This window comes from Lepisosteus platostomus, chromosome 8, assembly GCF_059453375.1.
Source record: "Lepisosteus platostomus isolate fLepPlt1 chromosome 8, fLepPlt1.hap1, whole genome shotgun sequence".
NCBI classification, from domain to species: Eukaryota; Metazoa; Chordata; class Actinopteri; order Semionotiformes; family Lepisosteidae; genus Lepisosteus; species Lepisosteus platostomus.
In genome coordinates, this window is record NC_142618.1 from 25,088,867 (window position 1) to 25,113,550 (window position 24,684).

At 37.5% G+C, this 24,684-nt stretch overlaps 1 protein-coding gene across 1 annotated transcript; it reads left to right on the plus strand.

The window, feature by feature from the left end:
• The first annotated feature begins 564 nt into the window (after window positions 1–564).
• wdr48a (WD repeat domain 48a) lies at window positions 565–24,566 on the plus strand. Its single transcript, XM_088642960.1, has 19 exons — window positions 565–687; window positions 7,466–7,606; window positions 8,042–8,120; window positions 8,313–8,395; window positions 9,590–9,719; window positions 10,999–11,087; window positions 11,890–11,991; window positions 13,161–13,385; window positions 13,711–13,785; window positions 14,283–14,385; window positions 15,590–15,687; window positions 15,773–15,880; window positions 17,781–17,877; window positions 19,814–19,909; window positions 20,301–20,406; window positions 20,703–20,790; window positions 21,185–21,261; window positions 22,005–22,197; window positions 22,840–24,566. The coding sequence occupies exons 1-19, from the start codon at window positions 640–642 to the stop codon at window positions 22,933–22,935; spliced, it is 2,034 nt and encodes a 677-aa protein (XP_088499086.1). The 5' UTR covers window positions 565–639; the 3' UTR covers window positions 22,936–24,566.
• The last annotated feature ends 118 nt before the right edge of the window (window positions 24,567–24,684 follow it).

Genomic DNA, 24,684 nt, shown 5'->3' on the forward strand with positions numbered 1-24,684 from the left:
GATGACTTATAACCTGTCTAGAAATATCTTTACTTCCCTTAATTTAGATACAAAATGCAAAATAAAAACATGGTTCAGGTACGGATCTCCATGCTTTTGACAGAACAGGTACAGCGTCTCCTTTCGGTGCACTCCTATCGCCCCAATCAACTTTACGGTGACCGTAGATCTGCGATTAGTGACGCAGTTATTTTACGGTGGAAGACGAGCGTCCTTTTTAATAAACTACTGTTCTTATATTATTTTATGATACAGGAACCGTATAATCTGTTTTACGAAAATCACACACCGATATATATTGAAGTCACAACAACGATTAATGTTTTTCTTTTACGTTAGGAAAACGATTTGCCAAGTTCATAGCAAAATAATTACACGTCTAATTACAGATTTTATTTTCAATGTAATACGCAGAGAGACATGAGTCACATGAGTCACATGACATGAGTATTATCTATTATTAATATTTTTTCCAGAATGTGGTTCTTAATGGCATTGTTTAATTCTCATCTTTTCTCTATTATATGGTAACAAGACTCCCATTTAGCGTCAGAGTTTTTCGTTTGATTGACAAGGCCCATCCGGAAGATTACGCCTTCGTTCCTTGGTGGAAGTGACGTAGAGCTGTCAACATGTAAGATGGCGGCTCATCACAGGCAGAATGCTGCTGGGCGGAGAAAAGTGCAGGTAAAATCTGTTTTTTCATCGGATCTCAGTATGTGGAGTGAAGCGTACAGGTTTAATTTAGTACAGTGACCCTGGGTAAGGATGTGTAGAACATGCGAAACGAGATGAAAAGACGTTAGTATGAACAGTTGCATTGATGTGGCTGGAATAGGGCAGGTGGTGTTCACTTAGAGGATGAGTGTACTGTAGCTGCAACATTTAGAAACTGTACTGCATTGCAATGCTCGACTAATGGGGTTCAGCTTTATATTGAGCGTATGAGCCAGAAGGATCGCCAATCACCGCATAATCGATAAATCATTCAGGTCTCGTTTAAATCTGTGAGAAAAGGTAGATTGTGAAAGGCCCGGGTTCTTGGCGGTTCTATGCAACTAGCTGTTAATTCAATGGTTCTCACAGTACTAGTCGTTGAATCCGTGTTTAGATGTACAGTATTAATCGCGGAACACAGATCTGTTAAGATTTGTTGAATAGCGAAATATGATTTATATGATAACGAACTTTTTTTTTCTTTACATTTTTTGATGACCTTAACCTATTTAGATTAGGACAGTAATTTCGATCCAGGTGACACCAATTGAGTTATTCCCAAATGGTAAATTTGTTACATATCGTGGTATGTTTCGTTAAAATACCTGTCTCTGTAGGTGATCCGTGATGCGTATTTATACGTGTATGTGCAGTTATGAATATGAAAACAGTGTATATTATATTATACAGGTATTCACAGAAGGGTGGCATTAATTGAAGATGACGGTTTTAGGTTAATATTTCCCTGTCTTGTTCTAATTGAATGCTTCATTAGTTAAGCGTCGTTACTTCATTAGTACTGAAACCCTAATTGATGTATTTGTTTGATGTTTGAGTGTAAATTATTATCAGTCAATGTAAAGACACAAATGGGAAAGACAGGCACTCGTCTAAGATTAAATATTCTTAGCACTGTATAAACCCATTGGTTAAATTCCACCTTGAACCATTAAATCTAGATGACATGAATTCTGAAAGATGATTGCTTGCATAGAGCTGAGTTTTGAGTTTTTAGAAAGTCAACTAATTTCAGTGTTCAAAACAAGGTTTCTCTGGGACTAGGATTGGGAATTACTGTTTTTAGATCAGTATGTCCTGCTGTATGATCCAAATGTACTTCGTTATTTCAGATTCCATAATGGAAACGCATGTTTCTAGAGGCAGCATACTCCCCTGACTTTATCTCTTCAGAAACATTACTCACTACTAGTGTCTTTTGTGATACTGTAATTGATTTGCTTGAGTTTGACTTGATTGATGCAGGAGTCTATGTACAGATACTTAACAGTGACTGTAAAATATTTTTGTACTCATGTTAAGAAACACAATGTGAAACCGTAGTAAATACAAAAAAGTTGGTCTTTTAGTGATTTAGTGTCTGGTACACATTTCATTATTAAATTGTCCTTTAGTTTTAATGAAACCAAGACATTAACAGATTTTTTTTTCTTGATTTTGGACATGGACTTGATTTAAATGACAATCGTAAGACTGATTAAATTGCTTACTGTGGTAAAACGTAGCAATTCTCTTGCTTTAAAGTATTCAGATGTACTGTACATTTGTATGTGTTATACTCTACAAGTAAAGCTGCAATAGTCCAAATGTATCTTTTGTATATTAAAATGAGAGCATTAAAAGAAATGCACCAATCTATACATGTGTGTTTTTAGAAAACTGTGCTTTCTGTGTTCTTGACTGGTCGGATCAATCTCCTGACCTCAATGCACTGGAATGATTGTAGTTTAAATTCAAGAAAGCAGTTCACAAATATATACCAAAGGACGTAAAGGACCAAGAGCAATGCTGCCTGGGGGAATGGCCAAAATTCCATACCTGGAGGAAGTGCCAGAACCCTCATGGCACAATACTAGGAGACCTATCTTTACAATCCATGCAGAGGGAGGATATATGAAAGATTTTTTGGTTTCTGAATTAATGTGACTGGTGTGTTTTCTGGTCGTCTGATCAATTTGACTTTGCTTTGTGCAATGCTATCAACACTGCAATGTAACATTTTTAGGATTTTTTTAAGTCAGACACATTATTCATTCCATAAATCTTTTTGTTCTGTGTTCTATCTCTTATTTGATTAGGTGAAAGAATAAAGCTGGAGGCCTCTGTAAATTGTTGCGATTGCAAACGCCTAATAAGAGACTGTTTATAGCACTTCTCACCATATCAATACATTTTATCTCTTGAAGCCCTACATTGCGTGTGCTGACCACTAAGCCATTAACTCATTTTTTTCCACGGCCAGGACATGTTGCGGTTTTACCATTTGTGAACTCTACACCTTCTTTACAAAACCCCAGTAATAACTGGAAGAAATCTGAAAGAGAAGGCGATGAGGCTGGTTTCTGCGATACGTAATGTATCCCAGGATGTTGGAACCTGAACGTCCTTATCTGTCCAGATAAAGATATTATTAGTTACGCTTCCACAGTACACACATGTACAGGTATCTGCCAAAATAAAGGAAACGTGAGTAAATGGGGGATAGAAAGTACAGGTGCTTTCACAGAGGTGTGGTCCCCGAGTTAATTAAGCAGTTAACATCCCAGCATGATTAGGTTAAGGGGAAAAAATGCTGGGAAGGCCCCACGGCCCATTGTTTTGGCTATCATGGCTTAAAGAAGAGGTGTCAGTGATTTTGAGAGAGGGGTGGTTGTTGGGGCACATTCGGCAGGAGCTTCAGTGATAGAGACTGCTCAACATGCTGAACGCAAGGCGACACAGACCAGCAGCTCTGAATCAGTTGACTGCAAATGTCAGTTTCAGGCATGAGCAGGCAGTTTCATCAAGTACAGTTCACTTTTGCGAGTAAAGTGCTACAAAGTACGCAGGCAGTGGTCTACTGATCAGCGGAAAAATGTCATATGGTTAAATGAGTCATCCTTCATCCTGTTGTCAACAAATGGACAAGTACATGGCACTAATTTTGGAATGCACAGAGTGTGAGTCATGCAAACACTTCCACACCAGAAGAAGGCTAGAGGCTCGAGTGATTGTTTCCCAGTTTCTGGCAGTTCTGTTAGAGAGTGGGGTGGTTTCCTGGCATGGTTTAGGTACTCTGAAGCCCTTAGAGGTCAAAGTAAATGCAAATAAATACAAGGCCATTGTGAGTGATCACTTTCATCCTATGGAAATCCTATCCTCATCTTCCAGGATGTCAATGCCCCTATCCACAAGTGGAGAAGTACATGGCACTTATGTATATGCCCCACAGGGCTCGAGTGGTCAGTGCACTGTAAACTGAATGGCTGTCCCAGTCACCGGGTCTCACCTCAGTTTAATACTTTCGGGAGATTCTGGAGTTTCACCACCATCAACCAACATCAAATGATGCAATTTCTCTTGGAAGAATGGTGTTGCTGTTGGGTTCCAGACACATGTAGAATCTATGCCAAGGCACATTAAAGCTGTACTGGCGGCTCATTGTGGACTCGTGCTCTATTAAGACACTTCATGTTGGTGTTTCCTTTATTTTGAGTTACCGGTGTTTATCAGCACAGTGCTCTGGGGAGCTGATAATAGTTGCACATGTAGGCTGCAAGACAGCCAATTAGGTACACACACACACTGCTTGTTTATATAAGGTCTTTTTATTCTTTGAGTAGAGTGAAATTGTTATCCACCCGTCCGTTTTCTATCCAATTCATCCAATTCAGGGTCACGAGGGAGCTGGAGCCTATCCTGGCAAGCAACGTGCACAGGACAAGGTACACCCTGGATGGGACACCAGTCCATCGCAGGGCAGACAGAGACAAACACACTCACACACCAGTATGTCTTTGGACTGTGGGCGGAAACCAACGTACCCGGCCAAAACTCACGTCAACACGGGGAGAACATACAAACTCTACACAGATAGCACCTCAGGAATTGAACCGCGGGCCCCATTGTTGTGAGGAACCAATGCTAGCCACTGTGCCACTCCATTGTTATTCACTTTTTCTCCCTGTTCATTTATGGGAAATGGCCTTTATCACAATCAAGTTGTGCGTACTGTACAACAACTTTTTGTCTCTAACTGAAGATCCCGTCCCACGTAAGGTTTAATTTTCTTGTTTACAACATTGGCAACAGCTTTTCTTAGAAAGCAGGTAAAACTGGTCAATAAGCGCAAAATGTTTTCATCAGAAAAACAGAAGAGATGGGCCGTTGTTTGGTAGCAAGTGTGTATCATAACAGAAACTGGAGAATCATTTGACAAGGTGTACTAACAGTTGTTTCGGGTGTTTTATATTCATTTTTGCTCAGTATTTCAATTTGTAGGGGTATTTTTTCTTGAAAGAAATATCAGCACCCATTAATAAATGTGCACTACACTTCATTGGATGTCTCTGCCTCAGACCATTATGGAGAAATGGGCTTCACTGCACAGGGCCTCTCTCCCCAAACTGATTAAGAGCTACAATGTCACAGACAGTTTGACTGGGAAGAAGTAATGGAAATGTAATTAAAACCTTTTAGAGCAAAGTAATAGTGTGAATGGACCCTGGAGCTCTGTTTTAAGAGTTTGGAAAAGAGCATGTGAATTTATTATTAAATTGGCTCACAGATGCATGCACAGCGCTCTCCAAAAATTATGAGACAGCAAAGTCAACACTAATATTTTTGCCTTAGGGTCCAGCAATTTGTAATTGACAACATGCCATTAAAATGAAGAGAATATATGTTTTATATTTAGATAACCACACACACATTTGATCTTATTAGAACAAAAGAATACTGTGTGTTTAACCCAGTGAATTCAGAGTAAATATCAGTATTTAGTTTCATATCATATCAAGGCAATAACGACATTTTATCAGTGAGACATTAAGCACACCAAACTCAGTGCAGTCATTTGAGATGCGTTGCCGTAGCCACTTTTGTGCTTATGTGTATCCCTTCAATTTGTTCTTCAGCCTGTGAACTGTACGCTCCAGTGGCCGGTCTAAGGTTTTCGATGGTTTTTCCTGATGTTCTCTTTGGTTGCGTTGGTGATATGTTTTAGGTCATCATCATGTTGCATGCTGAAGATTTAATACTTATTGATTCATCTTCTACACTAGCGTTAAAAATCCTATCTGTAAACGTCAGAATTAATTTTGTTGCTGTTATCAATGGCTGTATTTACATCAGTACAGGTGAGTCTGCTGTTTCCAGAGGCAGCCATGTATGACGTTACCTCTGCCACAGAGGAGGTGGTGTTCCTTGGTGTTGGGGAATCTGAAGTTCCTTTCTTTAACCTTTTCATGAGTACATTCAACTTTGTTTCATAACTTTGCTGGCTCATCAAGCAGCGATTCGTACAGCTTCTTGGGTGTCAGCAGTTTTGTGGTGACACCAGTTAGAAGCATGCCACTCTTCCAGTCAACAGTAACTCTCCTGTAAATTGTTGTGTAGCTTGTAGCTCAGTTAGCGTGTTCTTCTTGATCTCCCTTTTTAGGTATGTGAGTCATTGCTGAGAGTCATGACACAAATAACTGATGCTTCCGTATTGAAAGTATATATAAGAAACAAATTGGCAGCTCTATACAAAAAGGAAATGTAGGGATGAAACTTTTATTGGAAGGAGAGAGATCTTAAGATGCTTTGTGGGCCTCATATTATGCAAGTAACATTAAGTGGTTCTCAGTAGTGTTGGACGAAATATATTTGTTCTCCTTTTATATAGAACTTATTTTTAATGTATCTTTGTATTAATAGTACTACTGTATGTGATAATTAAGGATTGTTCTGTGCTAATCTAAACCTTTGTGTCTGATGTCTATTATGCTTTTCATAATAATAAATAAAGCACAATAAAATGACTGTTAATAGTACTTTGTGATGAGGTTCTGGAATATTTATGTACATAAGGTATTTTACAAGAATGGAAATTGTGAACATGAGGTCATATGCATTTGAGATGATGTTTTCAAATTGTATGCACCTGTCCTCATGAATATTAGACTTGCTTATCACACCTGTGCGAGTATTATTCAGTCATTCAGTTATTCAGTCAAATTTTCGGATTCATGATCTTCTGCACCATTGAATCAAGCAGATGAGCTTGACTGAGTTGTAAGGATAGTGATTTGTAGAGACGGTATTAGCATGAACTGTATTAATGATATAGCTTCTGCTGTTAATCCTGATTGGACAAATATATATGCGTTGATGAGGTGGATTTTGATGGTCACAGTTGTGACGGTAGGGAAATGAAGACGGACATAGTGAACAAACTCTTCCAAATTAGTTACCACCCAAAAAGATGTAGGTACCATTTCATCCAGGTGTATTTAAAAACAAAGTTGTAAGTAATAAGAAAGCAACAGGTTGATATACTGTACTGCTCCTTGCCACCTTCTTCAAGGCAGCAGTCTAAGCACCTTGTAGACTTATCTCCACAGATCACAGAAACTAAAGAAGGCAGAGCATTACACTAGGTTTGTGGTGTAAGTGAGCCAGTATGTGGCAGTCTTTCCTCTGGACACTTTTTCCTATACCAGTATGAATAGTATGGTGACCAGGGACACTGAGCAGTAGGAGATACCATTGTTTAGAATGGTTCCTTTTAAAACATGTTCTAATTTTTATTCTTAATTCACTCACTGTAATTTCCCTCTTAATTCTGCTGGTGAAGTAATTTCTTAATTGGAGTTCTACCGATGATGAGGCATGTTGATATAGACGATAGTCAACACATAGACGTGAAAGAATGATTGTTCAGATTGATAATACTTTTTCTTATTAAGTCCTTATGGCTTTTTGGCAGGTTTCCTATGTAATAAGAGATGAGGTGGAGAAATACAATCGCAATGGGGTAAATGCTCTACAGTTGGACCCGGCTCTGAATCGGCTATTCACGGCAGGAAGGGACTCCATCATTAGGATATGGAGTGTCAACCAGCACAAAGTAAGTGGTCATTCATTGAAAAAATATTGAGGAGAAGCCATAGCCTTTGGATTTTGAAAATAATGTAAAGTGGGCCTTAATTACCCCCTTTTAAGTAAAGTCTGTCTTGTCTCTTATTGTTATTGCCATTTCCATGTGTGTAGCAGTACTACAGTTAAATAAGAAGTTGACTTATGAATACAGAATTATGTAAACTGTATTTTGAGTATCTTATGTTTTGTAATTCCTAGAAGCCAAATGCAGATTCTTATTTACTGGGCAACTTCGTTATCCTTGCTTTGATAAGGAAAATGTGGTTTAACCTGGATGACACAGATTATTACAGGTGTAATCTATGTCATCTAATCATCTCATCTTAAAAGAAATTCAAGGATCCTTTTACTGGTGTGTTAATGTAAAATGTGTCCTAACACATTTTTCTTGTTTAAATTGCAGCAAGATCCCTACATAGCATCCATGGAGCATCATACAGATTGGGTGAATGACATTGTGTTGTGTTGCAATGGAAAAACCTGTGAGTATTTTATTCACTGTTGAATATTTTAAATTGTGCTATTTTTTCCTCATATCAATTTATTTCCATCAATTTGTATATCATTGAATTATAAACTGAGGTTAATCAAAGCATGAATTCCTCTTACAAATTTATCTAGTTAAATACTAAGATAAACATAAGAAATGAGCAATAATGTTTTTATTATTTTAGTAATATCAGCTTCTTCGGACACCACAGTGAAAGTCTGGAATGCACATAAAGGCTTTTGCATGTCTACGTTGCGGACTCACAAGGTAAAGTAAACATAACTCGCATTTGAAATAAAGAATTGTTGAGACAGCTCATTTGTTGTGGTCACAGTGAAGAACAAGGCTATCGCCTAAATGTGAAGAACACTGCTGTAACAGGCTCGAGAAAAAATGATTACACAAGCATGTGCCAGAAACAAATAGCACAAAAGTGCTCTTTATTGCTCACAAAGAAAGGAAAAAAAGAAAACTTTCTTTCTGCGGCTTTTCTCCAAACAAGCTGCTGCACTTTATCTCATTAGTTCAGGTGGGTAGCTGCGTCAGCATGTGTAGGCTGCAAAGGAACAAGTAATAGGTTTATTCCATGCTGAAAAGAGAAGAAAGAAAACGCAATGTTTTGGCCGTGGAGCCTTCTTCAGGTGTGAGGAACCTGAAGAAGGCTCCATGGCCGAAACGTTGTATTTTCTTTCTTCTCTTTTCAGCATGGAATAAACCTATTACTTGCTCCTTTATCTCATTAGTCTTACAGCACTCAAGCTTGTTGGGGCTTCTCCTGCAGTCATCATGTTCAAGCTATCAAGGCTCCCACTAGTGTGCCTTTTGATTCCAGCTCTATCCTCATACCTATTAAGGAGAGCCCTAAGTTTTTATAGGGATGACTAGTTGCTGCTGCAGGCAGCAGCTGTGCTTTCCCAGGCGAGCAGAAGCTTACTTGTAAGAAGCATATAGATACATTTTGCAAACCGTTATCAGTTGAGCCAGATCTGTTCCTGTTACTTCCATCTGCCATTTGGAAGTGATCTTTGCAGTTGCAAATTCAATTTCATGATGCTTATAATAAACTTTGTTTTTTTAATTTAAGCAGATATATTGCTATACATTGTGTCTTTAGAATACATTATAAAAAAAGAAATGTCTACCTCAGATATAGATGTGCATTTCCACAGCATCTGGTTTGAAATATACTCAGACAGTTCTTGATGTATAATTCTCAGAAATGCATTTTTCAACATGGCTGAATGCTTATATTCTGCATTGTGTAACTCCGTACTGTTCACAGAACAGTACATTAAAATATATGCTTGTAATATAATGCTTGTACATTAAAATATATGCTTGTATCATTTATCAGAAAATTACTTAATTCTTAATGGTTTTGCTAGATGGGCCAAATGGCCTTCTGTCGTTTGCAAACTTTCTTTTGTTCTTGTATAGTTTTTATATTATTTCCTTGTGTAGGACTACGTAAAAGCTTTAGCATATGCAAAAGACAAGGAATTGGTGGCATCTGCAGGACTGGATAGACAGATTTTCCTTTGGGATGTAAATACATTAACAGCACTGACTGCCTCAAACAACACAGTTACAAGTAAGTATGCCATAAGAAACGTACTGTATGTTCTGCAAACTTTAGTATGTTGTAGAAAAGTGTGGCAGTAGTTGATAAGAAACAACTACTTCAGTTTTTAAACCTTTTGAATACTTAGCACAGTATCTGATTCTAATTCTGATTTTGTTTAAGTTACATGAAATTAAAATTCAGTTACAGATAAGTGAGATATTGTTATTTTCAATATACCCTAGCTTTTACAGCATTGCAAAGGTTGCATGATCTCCTTTGCAAAATCACAGACTATAGATATGGGTTAATTTTATCTCCATTTTAAAATCCTTTTCTTATGTGGTATTATGTATTTTTACCTAGTGGTTGGTGGTACAGTAAGTGCTGCTGTCTTATACAGTAGCTCTTAGATCCATTCTGAGGAACCTTCTGTGTACAGTTTGCATGTTCCTTTCATGTCTGTGTGGGTATTCTTCAGGTGCTAGGTTACATTGTTCCTATACTGGAACAGGTAACGGGTTTATTCCAAGCTGAAAAGAAATTAAACCCAACGTTTCGGCTGTGGAGCCTTCTTCAGGTGTGAGAAAGACAGGGAAGACTGCAAAGATTAAATAGCATAGGATAACAAAATCTAGAAAAGTGGAGGAGAGGGGAGAGGCCACTCAGGAAGTGCAAAGTGGAGAGGGGTGGAGAAAGGTGTGAAGTCAAAACCTGCATGAGAATAGAGAAGATTACTCGAAAATAAGTCGGTCATTGAGCGAAGGGGGAAGGTGTGAACCTAGTTTCAGGATGAGTTGCGTTTCTGTTGTTTTCCTGCTATGGGAGTTGAGAAACCCTTCTTTAAGAACAGAGACAGAGAGATCAGTGTGATCATGGCCATCTGAGGTGAAATGAGAAACTATGGGCTTGGAGAAATCTTTAATTTTCACAGCCCTAACATGTTCTCTGAAGTGGTCTCCTAGTCTCTAATGTCCCTCCTTGTCCCTGTATTGTACTGTATGTGTGTGTATCCTGTGATGGACAGGTGTCCCATCTAGTGTCTGGTCTTGCCTTATACCCTACACTGTGATAGGCTCCACATTGTCATAACTCTCAGCAGGAATAGGTGGCTTTGTTTTGCATTGTTTTAAAATTAATCAGTGGATACTGCAGTTTTCTTTGGAATATATTGATTGGAAAAACTCAGAAGGCATATTAACAGTATCATTCAATCCCGTTTTTCACTGTCAGTGCCTTGCTTATCAGTCTTCAAAAGCTTCAGTGTCAGAAAATAATTGTATTGTTCCTCTTTTCTGTTCTGAAACAGCTTCCTCCTTGAGTGGGAACAAGGACTCAATCTACAGTCTTGCCATGAATCAGATGGGAACAGTAATTGTTTCTGGGTCCACTGAAAAGGTTTATTTTGTTGTTTTTTTTGCCCACTAGAGTACAAAATTAATTGGTCCACATCTGCAATACTGACTTCAAAGTTTGCCATAGAGAAATGAAATGGGGCCTGTCTCTGATGGTGAAACACTGCAATCACAATGAGCTTTAACTGTAACATTAAACTGGCTGACTTGGAACCCATGTATATGTCTTCAAACTCAACTTTATGTAATAAAAATGAATGTTCTTCCTCAGCTGTATTTTAAAGATTTATTTCTTTATCCTGTTAGGCTATCGGAATAGAGGGTATAATAACATTTATAAATTTATATAGAAAGGAAAGTCACCAGACATTACATTTGTATTTTTACAGTGTGTGACTTAAGTAACTCTGTATTTGCTAGAAAGTCTCACAAAGTCACAGAAAAGGTGGCATTCCCACTTTTCTGTGTTTCATAGTAAATTCAAGTAATTCCCTTTTCTCTTTTTCTTGTTGCCAGATTGGTTCATTAGATAAGCTGGAATGTGTTTAGTCTTGATTTAGAGTTTGATAAACTATGCATGCTTAGATCTGATGCCTTTTTCGTAAAAGGAAGATGATGCCTAGCACTGCTAGATGTCTTACTCTGTACAGTATGTTTGTCTTGGCTTGTTTAGTATTTTCTGAAAACGTGTTTGTTTTGACAGTTGTGAATGAATTGAATTAAATGATCAAATGTCACCTTAGGTATGCACTGTGTGCAATTCATTGTTCAGAAAATATTTGGAGAGATCATTTAGCATCTTGTATTGTGTTCATCTGTCTGCTGTTTACTTTATTCTCTAATAGGTGCTGAGAGTCTGGGACCCTCGGACCTGTGCGAAACTAATGAAACTGAAAGGACACACAGACAATGTGAAATCATTACTATTAAACAGAGATGGAACACAGGTAACAAAGAAACTACATCTACATGTACAGTCACATCTATTATTCTAGAATACTATGTTTTCAAGTGGTTTGGTGGTTGGTGAAGAAACTTGGTCATCTAAGGTTTTGGCAGCCTCATTAATAAAGGTTAATAAAATGTTTGTGTTAATAATAGACTAGGTTCTTTTAAATAAATGTGATTTAATGAAGTCTTTATCTGCCTGTGTTTTGTAGCACAATGTGTATTATTTATTCTGATTTGAAGAGGAAGAAATGAAAATAAATTAAACCGCTTAGGTCATGTGGCTTGTCAGAGGTCATGCAAATCCTGAAACATAGGTAATTTTACAAATTGCCACGCTTGAAACATAAATATCACTTTATCATTTGAGTTGAAGGACAACATCAGTAAAGACATGGTTTTGTTCTCAAGTCACATTGTAGATTAAGATGCTGAAAATTATCACCTGATGGAACATTTAAACCTGTTTGATGTTTTAAGGAAATTTCTGAAATGGTTCACTGTGCTGCAAGAGGTGCTTTCTTTCATATGAGCCATTAAGCCAAGTTTCTGACTGTTAAAGATTCCCAGGCACACTTTGCAAGAGTAAGGGTCATTAACCCCTGAGACCTGGCTGAATTCTGCTTTGTGCTAACACAATCTGGTTTACATAAATGTCCTTCGTCATCCAATCAGTGAAATTATTTCTCACTTCTCCTGCTTCTCACATTTAGCTCCTGGTGCTAAATGTGTGCCATGCATCAGAAAGATGGCTGCTGCATTGCAGTGATGGATTGAAATGCATCCCATCCTATTTGCAGGACTCTTTATGATCCTTGTGGCTAAATCTGCAAGGAAATAATTCCGTTTTATTAATATTGTACATTAATGGTTTTCACAAAATCGTTGTGCTTTTCTAAGAACTCCAAATAAGAAGTAGAAAGAATAAATTTTACAGATATCATCACAACCACTCGTGATACGCAGTTGATAACATTGTTTCTGAAAAGCACACAAGTTTCTGCAAAAGATGTGAAGGTATGGCTCCATATGAGCAAGTGACAGTTTCTGAATCAATAACTTTATCAAAAAACACAATTCCTGCACTGAAATGACAGTGAATGAGCCTCTATATATTTTTGGACTAGCAGTAGGCATTGATTGAAAATTGAATTTCTCTCTGGAACAGTGTTTATCTGGCAGCTCTGATGGGACAATCCGCCTGTGGTCCTTGGGTCAGCAGAGGTGTATAGCCACGTACCGAGTACATGATGAAGGAGTCTGGGCTCTCCAGGTTAATGAAGCCTTCACCCACGTTTACTCCGGGGGACGGGACAGAAAAATCTACTGTACAGACCTCCGGAGTCCCGACATCAGGGTTCTCATCTGTGAGGAAAAAGCCCCAGTTCTGAAGGTGAGGAGTGCTACCTTCGTTTAAACTGTGAGCCATATCAGGCTATGCAGTCCTGAAGAAATGGGTTATAGTTTTTTTTGGAAAGTTATGTAGAACAAATGTGTTTAACAAGTCTCTCCAGCACATCACTTAAAGTATTGCACTAAATGCAGCACAGTCATACATACACACTGTATTTAGTTTTATTTTGTTTCCCCTCATTGCAAATGTTGCAGTCCAACATTATAAAAATGTATGAGAAGAAAACACCAGCCCCCATAGTTCACAACAGTAACAGAATGTGCAGAGTCTTTTCTTGATTATTTATTCCTTTAATTGTGTTTAGATGGAACTGGACAGATCAGCAGATCCTCCTCCAGCTATCTGGGTGTCCACCACTAAATCCTCAGTGAACAAATGGGTATGTACAGCAAGTAAAGAATGATTTATTCTGGGTGTGAAAAGCAAAATTACCACCTGCCTACATGGTTTAGAGATCTGAAGATTGCAGTGGCATTTATGGAAGTCTTAGCTTATCGTCACTTTCCTTACTGTCCTGCATGTCAATTAATTTAGAAATGTTTTCAGTAATCTGGAGAATTATTTTAAATAAAATGTATCTAAAGATTTTTTATTTTATTACTTAGCTCTAGCTACATTCAGGAGCAGAGCAGAAATGCCGTATGTAATTTTATTAACAAAAGATCTTGCATCTGGTAGGAATGTAAAATGACTTGCAGAACCTGGTTGTGCAATATTCCTGATTCCTAACCTTTTTGTCGATGCCTAATGGGATAATGGGTTTAATGATGAAAAATATAGCCCCATTACTTAAATATGATTCTGTTTTGTGTCATAAATTTGTATCATAATGGAATTTCATTTCCTCGGTGTTGGTTTACTTTATTTTTATTGCAGTCCCTAAAGGGTATCCACAATTTCAGAGCATCTGGTGATTATGACAATGACTGTAGCACTCCCTTGACACCTCTTTGCACACAACCAGAACAGGTCATCAAAGGTAAAGGCTTTTAATTAGTTGTGAAAAAGAAATATGTTGTACAGTATGTGCACCTCATTTATTCTCAAGTGGTGTCAAACAACAACAACATTAAAAAAGTATTGCTTAAGCCTTTGGAAGAGGCACCTGAGCATTGATTTTCATATTTTTAGGGACATGCAGTGATGGATGCACTTGGCAGTATTATCCCAGCAGCTGTTTTTTTTGCCTAATTAGCTATGCGGTAGCAGACAGTTCATTTCTAGGAACTCCCTTTGAATTCCCATTGGATTCAATCAATGGGAAGCCTGATTATGGCAAAGCCCTCTTAAGGTAGCATCTCTGGCTTTCACATCAATGACTTAAGCTGATTGCATAAAAAGTCATGCTTTTATCATTTCATTTTAGTTTGAATACTTAAGATTATGCTAGTACAGTTGTTCTGAAATAGGTCTTGTTGTTTCTTTCTGCATAAACTGTGGTATAATCATAGTCAGATAGAAAAGAGATTGGAGGTGGGAGCTGTGCCAGTATGTGAGCTGCAAAATTATAGTTAATTTCATGCAGAAAAGAAAAGGAAGAGTTTTCAATTAATATCACTTGTTCCTCTTGCATGCACATCACGTCCGTGTATTACCTTCATTTTAGACTTAAATTAAAAGCTTTGATTTTATTTATTTTTTGTTTTATTGAACACAATTTCAGAGTGGTCTCTCCTTGTTATGATCAATGATAAAATTAAGAATTGTATGTTACAAGTTAGGAAGCAATCAAGAAATTTCTAAATCCATTAATGTAGCAGTCAGTTTATTACAATAGAAAACATTGCTGTATAAGATGTTTTAGAAGCAGGGCTACAACTCATACTTATGGAAGCTAAATATGGATGCTAACCTTGAGCATACTTGTGGGAATTCAAAACAATAAACTCATTACAAAACAAGCCAAAAATAACAAAATCCTAAAAGCATTTGCCTTTCAAGTTCCTTTCATTATGAACATAATTATGGTGTATTGTGATGCTTAGATCCATTTTTGTACCAGTAAAGGGGTAAAAAGTAAATGAACACACTAGAAATGCTTTCATAATCAGGCGATATGCAGTATGCTTTCACATTAATTAACTCTAAAAATGCTAGAAATAAGGGTTAAGATTTGTTCTGCAATATTCTTTTAATTCCTTGCTTGTATGATACCCCAAAACAAGTTTTATTTTGTCCTCTAGGGGGAGCTAGCATAATTCAGTGCCACATACTGAATGATAAGAGACACATACTTACCAAAGACACAAACAACAATGTGGCTTACTGGGATGTACTGAAGGTGAGTAGTGTACCTTCATCGTATTTGAATATAGGATTTCTAAAGCACTTTTTGACTAATTGCTATTTTGCACTTTTTTTCCCAGGCATGTAAAGTGGAAGACCTCGGGAAGGTAGAATTTGATGAAGAAATCAAAAAGAGATTCAAGATGGTATACGTGCCAAACTGGTTCTCTGTAGATTTGAAAACTGGGGTAAGATTGGTAAACGTAGTTTTGTTAAAGTAGGAGGTCCCCTAACTTACTATACTCTAAATTAGGCATTCAGTACAGTGGAGATACTTTGTTGTTCCACCAACTTAATACTGGATAACATATCACTTAGCATACAGTACAGTGCCCTGCAAAAGTATCTTTACCCATTCTTTAATGTCACATCTTGTGACACAATCAGAAAATGATGCATACCACTGTTTTTTTAATCTTGGTAATTCAAAAAAAAAAGCTCAATGTTCTAACTGAAGACTAAGGTTAAGATAGGTTACAGTAAATGATAACAAAGACTAAAGAGAAAAACTGAAATGTGTTGATTGCAGAAGTATTTAGACCTATGAATTCAGTGCTGGGTTAAAGAACCTTTGGCAGCAATTATAGCAGCAAGTCTTTTTGCTTCAGGTCTCTTTCAGGGTGCTTGGGGATCTTATAGACCACAGTGTTCATGTCTTTCCACATCAGATCGAATGAATTTACGAGAGCACTTTGGCTGGGCTACTCAAGGACACTCACTTTCTTAATCTCAAGCCAGTCCGGTGTAACTTTGACTTTGTGCTTTTGTTCATTGTCCTGCAGAAAAGTGTATTTTTGTCACATTTGCCAGTACCAATCTGTGTTCCTGTGTCTTGACAAGATTCCCAGTCCCAACTGATGAGATACAGAACTGTGATAAAATGCTGACACCATCATGCATTACAGTGGGAAGGTGCTGACTAAGTGATGCACTATGGTGGATTTGCTTCAGACCCTTTGCATTTAAGCCAAAATTTCAGTTTTCTCTTGCCTGATCACAAAACATTAAGTCATGTTTGCAGCATCACTTAGAAACCATGAAGGTTTTCAGATGTTTTTCTTTCAGTTCCATTCAAGCCCCCCATTGTGCAGTGATCTGAATATTTTTAACCCAAGGACATCTTCTTCCGTTCCAATTTAGTCATTGCCCATCTGAATAATATAGGACAGCCTGACCTAGGTAGTGTTTGGGTATATTGCAGTATTTAATGATCAACCTCACCATTTTCAGAGATGATAATGGGCTTTGAAGGGTTTTTATACCCTTCTTCCTTTTCTATGCCTTCAAACTTTGACTCTGGGTTGTTTTTGAAGATGTTACTTTCGCGAAAATATTTTTTTGCACCTAAGTAAATTTAGGCATGCCACAGCAAAGGGCTTGAATACTTATGCAATCATGTCTTTTCCATTTTCTTCAATATTATCAATGTGTGTTTTGTTTTTTTGTTTGCTTTGAATGTGCAGTACTGGATGTGGATATAACAAATATCAATTGTTACTTCCAAGTGTTATGACTGCGAACTGTAAAGGAACAAGTAGTGACAATTATGCAAGAGTCTGAAAAACATTTTGCAAGGCACCTTATATTGCAGTTTAAGATAAAGAAACTGGTGTAGTTGTTTTTAACACAATGGTGAAGATATCTGTTTTAGATTCAAATCATTTTTAGTATGTGTTTGAGACTGCATTGTTCATATTACGATAGGGAAGTCCCAGAGTTGTGTTTTGGGTTCTGTGAAATTGCTGGAAGTCTATGTCCTGCCTTGTTTTCTTTGTACATAGAGTGAGTGGTGTGTGAGTGAGTGCTGAATTGCTATTGCATTGCATAGTAAAAGGGGGTTGTACTGAGTGTGTGCTGCAGACATGTCCCTTAATTAGCAGAAATGTACAGCATAATGGATTTCATGAGTCAGATAAAAATGATGCTGTACGTAATAGAAATATCAGTTCTCAAAATAGTTTTTTCTTTATTCTCCAATATTTTGGACTTTATTTTTGGAGGGATTTTACTTAATTAAAGAAGAAACAGTGCTTATTGAAACTCCACAAGATTGTGATTTTATTGATTCGCCCCCCCCCCCCCCCCCAGATGTTGACAATCACTTTGGATGAGAGTGACTGTTTTGCTGCCTGGGTCTCTGCCAAGGATGCTGGATTCAGTAGTCCCGATGGATCTGACCCAAAACGTAAGTGGAGCTGTAAAGTACATCTTTGTAGCATTATGTTCTATATCGTAAAGTGAATGAATGTAACTGTTAAGAAATTAACTAGACAGACTGATCAATTAATATTCTAATTTGCTGCAGCCAGCACATGTGAAATTACGGTACATATCTGAAACTATTCCGTGCATAATGAAAGGCATCACTCCAAGGAAATTTGGATTGGTGATGAAGTAAAAATAAAACCTGATATGCCTGGCCAGCTCTTGGTCAAGGAATAGAGCAGTGTTTATTGGGTACAGCATCTACTGAATGTAAAAGAGAAGTGTGTTTCATCTTTCATCTTGCTAGCATTTGGGCATATTAAATGTTAATATATTACTATGTAAACAGGTTTTGATTCAGACAGGTACTGAGGTGCCATATTCAAGTCAACATGAGCACATGGAAGGTTTGCTGATAACTAGTGTAACATCTTGTGTCCTGATGCACGAAGTGAGGGTCTGTTTATAAGGCTTTTGCTGTTGAAAAAACACGTGCTCCTTCTCTCCTTTTGTTCAGCATCTCTCCTTACTGGGCTAGGATTGGCTCAAAGACTAAGACATGTTCGTCAGAAGAAGTTAAAAGAGTTGCATGAGCATCAGTTGACTCAAAGAAAAATTAAACTTATCATTTAGGAATCTTTAATGCACACTACTTGTTTCTCATCACTAATATCATTTGTTCCTTTCCATGCAAACATCACGCCAAAACATTGTTTTGTACTACAAAATCTAGATTTCTCAAATTGAACCTTTAAAAAATGTATAAGATTGCCAAAGAATTGTTTCTGTATAGAAAATAAAAAATAATGAAAGGATTAAACAATTTAGAATAATAATAATAAATTGCTTACACTTATATAGCGTTTTTCTGGACACTCCACTCAAAGCGCTTTACAGGTAATGGGGACTCCCCTCCACCACCACCAATGCGCAGCATCCACCTGGATGATGCGACGGCAGCCATAGTGCGCCAGAACGCTCACCACACACCAGCTATCAGTGGGGAGGAGAGCAGAGTAATGAAGCCAATTTATAGAGGGGAATTGTTAGGAGGCCGTGATTGATAAAGGCCGATGGGAAATTTGGTCAGGATGCCAGGGTACACCCCTACTCTTTTCGAGAAACACCCTGGGATTTTTAATGACCACAGTCAGGACCTCGGTTTTTACGTCTCATCCGAAGGACGGCGCCTGTTTACAGTATAGTGTCCCCGTCACTACACTAGGGCATTAGGACCCACATGAGCCACAGGGTGAGCACCCCCTGCTGGCCCCACTAACACCTCTTCCAGCAGCAACCTTACTTTTTTCCAAGGAGGTCTACCATCCAGGTACTGACCAGGCTCACACCTGCTTAGCTTCTGTGGGTGGGTTGCCAGTTGTGAGTTGCAGGGTGATATGGCTGCCGGCCATAATGTAACTGAAACTTTAGTAAATTGTATAAATTATGAGGATCAATCTTTCACTGACTGACACTTCATGAAGTTGGTGCTCTGATGTGCTCATTGCAGAAATAGTATGGACAAAATATTTTTCGGCACGCCACGAGCAAAAGAATGGTCTCTTCTGAGAGAAGGCTATTTGGCCCATTGCTAGTTTGTACATAGTATATCTAAGGATCTCATCCAGCCATTTATTGAAAGAAGTCAGGGTACCAGTTTCAACAACATCACTGTGTAGCTAGGTCCATACTGCCACAACTGTTTGTTCAAGGACTGCCTTGTTCTTGGTTATTAATGCACTACCTTGTAGTTTTTACTTGTGTTTCAGGAATTATTTTCCATACATATTAACAGGAGGTTTGACCGAAGAATATATTGCTTGTTTTATTACCTCTGCTTTGAATTCCAAATGAAATTATATCCATTGTGAATGCATTGAAAGCCCTGTAAAGTTAATTTTCCTTTTTGTTGCCAGTAAATCTCGGTGGACTGCTTCTTCAAGCTTTGTTGGAGTACTGGCCAAGAACGCACATCAACCCAATGGATGAAGAGGAAAATGAAATTAACCATGGTAGGTATTTTGTGCTTGTGTAGCCTTCTATAGGTAGATCCTATGCTATGCGTGAAGTTCATCTTTGTTTTTGTTTCTTTCTTTCATGATTATTACATTTATTTTCTTTTGTTGTTGCCTTTTTATATCTATATTTAATTCTTTTTTGAAAACCTTGTAGGTTATTGTACAATCATTAACATATGCCAAGTATTATTAGTATGACATAAAGTAAACCCAGTGTTCATGTAGGAAAACATAAAAAACAGAGAAGATGGCTGAAAAAGCCAACTTAACAATCCCAGTTGTTTGTTTTAAATGTTAATTGTGAATTATTTTCCAGTTCTCATTTTTATGTAATACTCTACTGGATTCAGACATTGTCCTGTGTGTAATTTCCTTTCTTTTCTAGTTAACGGGGAACAGGAAAACAGGATACAGAAAGGAAATGGGTATTTTCAGGTTCCACCACACACTCCAGTCATTTTTGGGGAAGCAGGAGGAAGGACTCTCTTCAGGTAAGTGTCCTGGTAGTTCCACTTTCATTTTGGATTCTTTATCAGTGCTGCTAATAGTATCAGACATGCAGTATTCATAAAGTACTACTAGCATTTGTTAAATACTGTTGGTTGTAATTACTGTATATTTGAGGTTTAATTATAAACATTTTTATTATCCCTTTGAAAGATTTTGCAGCATCAAAGAAACAATTCAAACATGTCATTTCCTTTTAAAGATGTCAAATGTGTTTCTCTAGCCTACAGTGATTGCCCGCAAACAGAGCTCTTTGTCATCTCTGTTATTTTCATTACAGGTTACTGTGTCGAGATTCAGGTGGTGAAACAGAGTCCATGCTGCTAAATGAGACTGTTCCACAATGGGTTATTGATATCACTGTGGATGTACGTAGAGCTGTACTCAATCTGTACATTAGATTCCTGAGAGGGATGGACTTTTTTCCATAAATGAGTTACTAGCGTGCTCACAAAAGTACCACTCTTGTTAATTTGAAGTGATGGAAAGTATTTGTAAACAAAACAAAAGAAAGCCAAGTTGGTTGCATTTCTTGAACAACAGAGTGAAAGTTTGACAATCTCAGTTACTGTTATAACATCACTTAAGGCAGCTGTTAACATGAATCAGAGCACATACAAAAATGAACAAGTGTCATTTCACAGTGATGCTCATGTGGCAGGATTAGCTTTAGCTGGTGGTAAAAACAATGTGCGTAGCAGATGGTAGAATGCTAGCTAGTGGCCCATTGCTTACAACTAGCATTTTTTTTCTATTTTGCAGAAAAATATGCCTAAATTCAACAAAATCCCATTCTACCTCCAGCCTCACTCCTCTTCTGGTGCAAAGACTCTAAAGAAGTAAGTTTACTCATTTGTGATTGCATTACACCAAGACAGATGTTTACATCTTGTCATACACAAATTAAACTTGAATTATAAGCCATATCAGATTGTAGGATGGAGTTCCTACACATTGCCAAGAGAGGTGTAATAAGCTAACCAAACTGAGAACTGATTATCTTGTAAAGTACTGCAGTAGGATAGGTGACTTCTTTTGAAATTGGTAGCATAAAATTATCAATATTTAAGCATTTCAAATTCCATCCATATTTCCCTTTTGTTCATTTGTCCATAACTGGGTACTGTGAAGCAAATGAATTGTTTATGTGTTGTATAAACTGGGAAGAATGAGTCAGAAAAGGGCAGTATGGTGGCACAGTGAGTAGCATTGCTGCCTTGCATTGCTGGGGTCCTGGATTCATTTCTGGACCTGGGGTACTATCTGTATGGAGTTTAGTTCACGTGGGTTTTCTCCCCCAGTCCAGAGACATAGGGGTATGTTAACTGGCTTCTGGTAAAAATGGCCTTGGTGTGTATGTATGCCCCATGATTGATAGATGTCCCATCCAAATTGGCCTTGGTGTGTATGTATGCCCCATGATTCACAGATGTCCCATCCAGGGTATAACCCACCTTGTGCCCGTTGCTTGCTGGGACAGGCTTCGGCTTCTCTCATGAATTGGATAAAGCGGTAAGAAAATGGATAGATGGATGAGTTAGAAGAAGAGCATCATTTGTTATGCCAATGCTTTTTTTTTTAGGGATCGACTCTCTGCCAGTGACATGCTGCAGGTGAGAAAAGTCATGGAGCACGTGTACGAGAAGATTATAAACCTAGACAATGAGTCGCAGACCACCAGCTCCTCCAACAATGAGAAGCCAGGAGAGCAGGAGAAAGAGGAAGATATAGCTGTGCTGGCAGAGGAGAAGATTGAACTGCTCTGTCAGGATCAGGTGTGCCATCCTAAATACTTATCAGAGCAGCTCTTGTCTTAGAAAAACTTAACTGGAACTCTTGTCAGAAATTGGTGTGTGTCTCATCTCTAGTTAAGGATAACTGCCATTAGGATAACTGTACTTATTTCCCACCTTAATGGGGGAAAAAGTAAAACTTTTTATAATGATTTTTCTGATCACCTACATGTTGTTTTTTTAATTTTATGTATGTCTATTTTTATTATTCTTATTGAGTTCCACAAAATATAAAGAATTCTGGTCAAGGTTCACAAAAGCACTATGACCAAGCGTGGTTCACGTTTCTTTGTGTCATATAGTGTGGGAACATGTTCCCATGTTGTTGAATCCGATTCCCTGTTTTCATTTAAGAAACTGCTGATGGATATTCTTGCATTAACTGCTAAACAGGATAGATGGCATTCTCTGGTTTTTTAACATTTCTTCCGTTATAAAATAACTACCTGAGCACTGATTGTTAACTAGATTCTTGATTAGAATACAACTCTAAAGAGCTAAATGGCAAAAGTAGCTTATAATGGTCATTTTGATAACATTTTTAATTTTATATTTCCTCTATGTAAATAATGACATGAAAAAATGTATAAATTGAGACTAAATAATGAATATTTTTTACTACAGGTTTTGGATCCAAATATGGACCTGCGAACAGTAAAGCATTTTATCTGGAAGAGTGGTGGTGACCTCACCCTCCATTACAGACAGAAATCTACGTGAACCAAAGGCATGGGAGTCTGAAAATCTGCCAGCCACCGCCAGACTGTACTTTTAATCACTGTACCAATCTCAAGAGTAGTACTGTAGAAGCCCCACTCGACCCTGTGTTAGATACTGTCTTTCAGTGATCAGGCCACACGACAATTTCTAATTATTGCAAGAAGCTGTTTCATAATGTAATATAGATAAACTATAGAATATACAATGAATCACTGTTGTCTGAATTACTTTGTCCATGAGAAAGAACACAATATGGTATGGGGTACATTATGCCGTGTACAGTGAATGGATTAAAAAAATAATTCCCAGGACATTATTATTACTACTTTTTATTTTTATTTTCTTTGCTTTCTAGTTGTACTTTTGGTTTGTACATATTTTGAGGGGGCATGCCCATTTTGGAACACACCACGTTGGTTGTTTGTGCACATCAGTGTTCTCTTTGTGATGTGTTGGGTAAATTGCACGCTTTTTGTGTTTTTTTTTCAGTACATTCCAGGAACATGCTTTGTTTCCAACATCGTTACCACCCTTTTGTCTTTCCATACTAGTGAGAAGTCCAAATGAAGAATGTGGACATGCAAGCTACAGTATGAAACAATCATAAACGTTCAATCAAGTGTGAGTTAGTAAGGGTAATGACCTGACCTGGCATGTTTCATTTCATGGGCTTTTGATGCCTCATCGTTCTTCCTCGTAATAAATGCATCAGAACAAATCCTTTGATTCTGCGAATATACAGCACTAAGATACATAAATACGTAGGGGTTTTAAGCATAAGCATCAATTTATACGTCAATCGGAATCCCATGGATTTAATTTCACCTCAATGTTTCATGCATAGAAGTTCCATTTTCTCTTATGCATATTCTAGGTGGGCTGCACTGCCTTTCATTAGTAGAGGGTATCTGTTTTTTTCCTTTTCTGTAAATTATGTGTATTTTAAAACTTATTTTATAGGTAAAGTGAAATACATGATTCCCTTTATTTTTAGGAAGCCAGTTTGGACTTGTTTTTATGTAGCAATTCTTTTCTGAATTCAGTAGATTTTCTCCTAAAAAAAACAGAAGTAAAGCTACAGCGCTATCTTTATAGCCTTGTGGAGAACACCGTGTCAATGTCCATACAGTAGGATTTCTCATGTAGGAATAATACAGGGATGATGTCCTTGTTGTTACCCATGCCTGCCTGCAAAATATCAACTTAGCCGTTGATACATACAGAAAAACTAAGGGTTTGCAACAAATGTTATTTTGAAGAAAGTTGAGTATTTTCCAAATGAGACAGTGAAGCTCAGTCCAATTTTTTTATATAGTACAATTTAAGCTGTGCTCCACGAATTTGACTTTTATTGGTGGTAATTTCACTGCACAGTGTAACAGATTATAGAAAATATATTTCAGCATAAAAAGGATCATATTTTCATTTTGGCCAGTCCAAAAATAAAATTGAAAACAGATCTCTTAAGTATAGTTGTTGTACAAGCTGTATATGAAGTTAAAATCTATGGGGAATGTGTAAAGCTGCCATATTCATGACCCCTGTATTATTTATGCTCCCCGTGTTGATTGTAACTATGTATGTAGTATATTTTGGTTTAATATCTGCTAAATAAATTGACCAATATAAAATTCCAGGTTTGGATCATTTTGTAATATTTATACACCCCTCCCCTTTCCACTGCAGAAGAAAATTAGTTGTACATTGTCAGCTGATGTCTGTCAATTGTGCTGAAGTCATGTTATAACT

Excerpts from the sequence above, each read along its gene's own strand:
- wdr48a (XM_088642960.1), top strand. The coding sequence starts at position 640 with ATGGCGGCTCATCACAGGCAGAATGCTGCTGGGCGGAGAAAAGTGCAG. Across the intron at positions 11,088-11,889 it reads TTTCTGGGTCCACTGAAAAG|GTGCTGAGAGTCTGGGACCC; the intron begins GTTTATTTTGTT and ends ATTCTCTAATAG. Across the intron at positions 15,688-15,772 it reads CTTACTGGGATGTACTGAAG|GCATGTAAAGTGGAAGACCT; the intron begins GTGAGTAGTGTA and ends TTTTTTTCCCAG.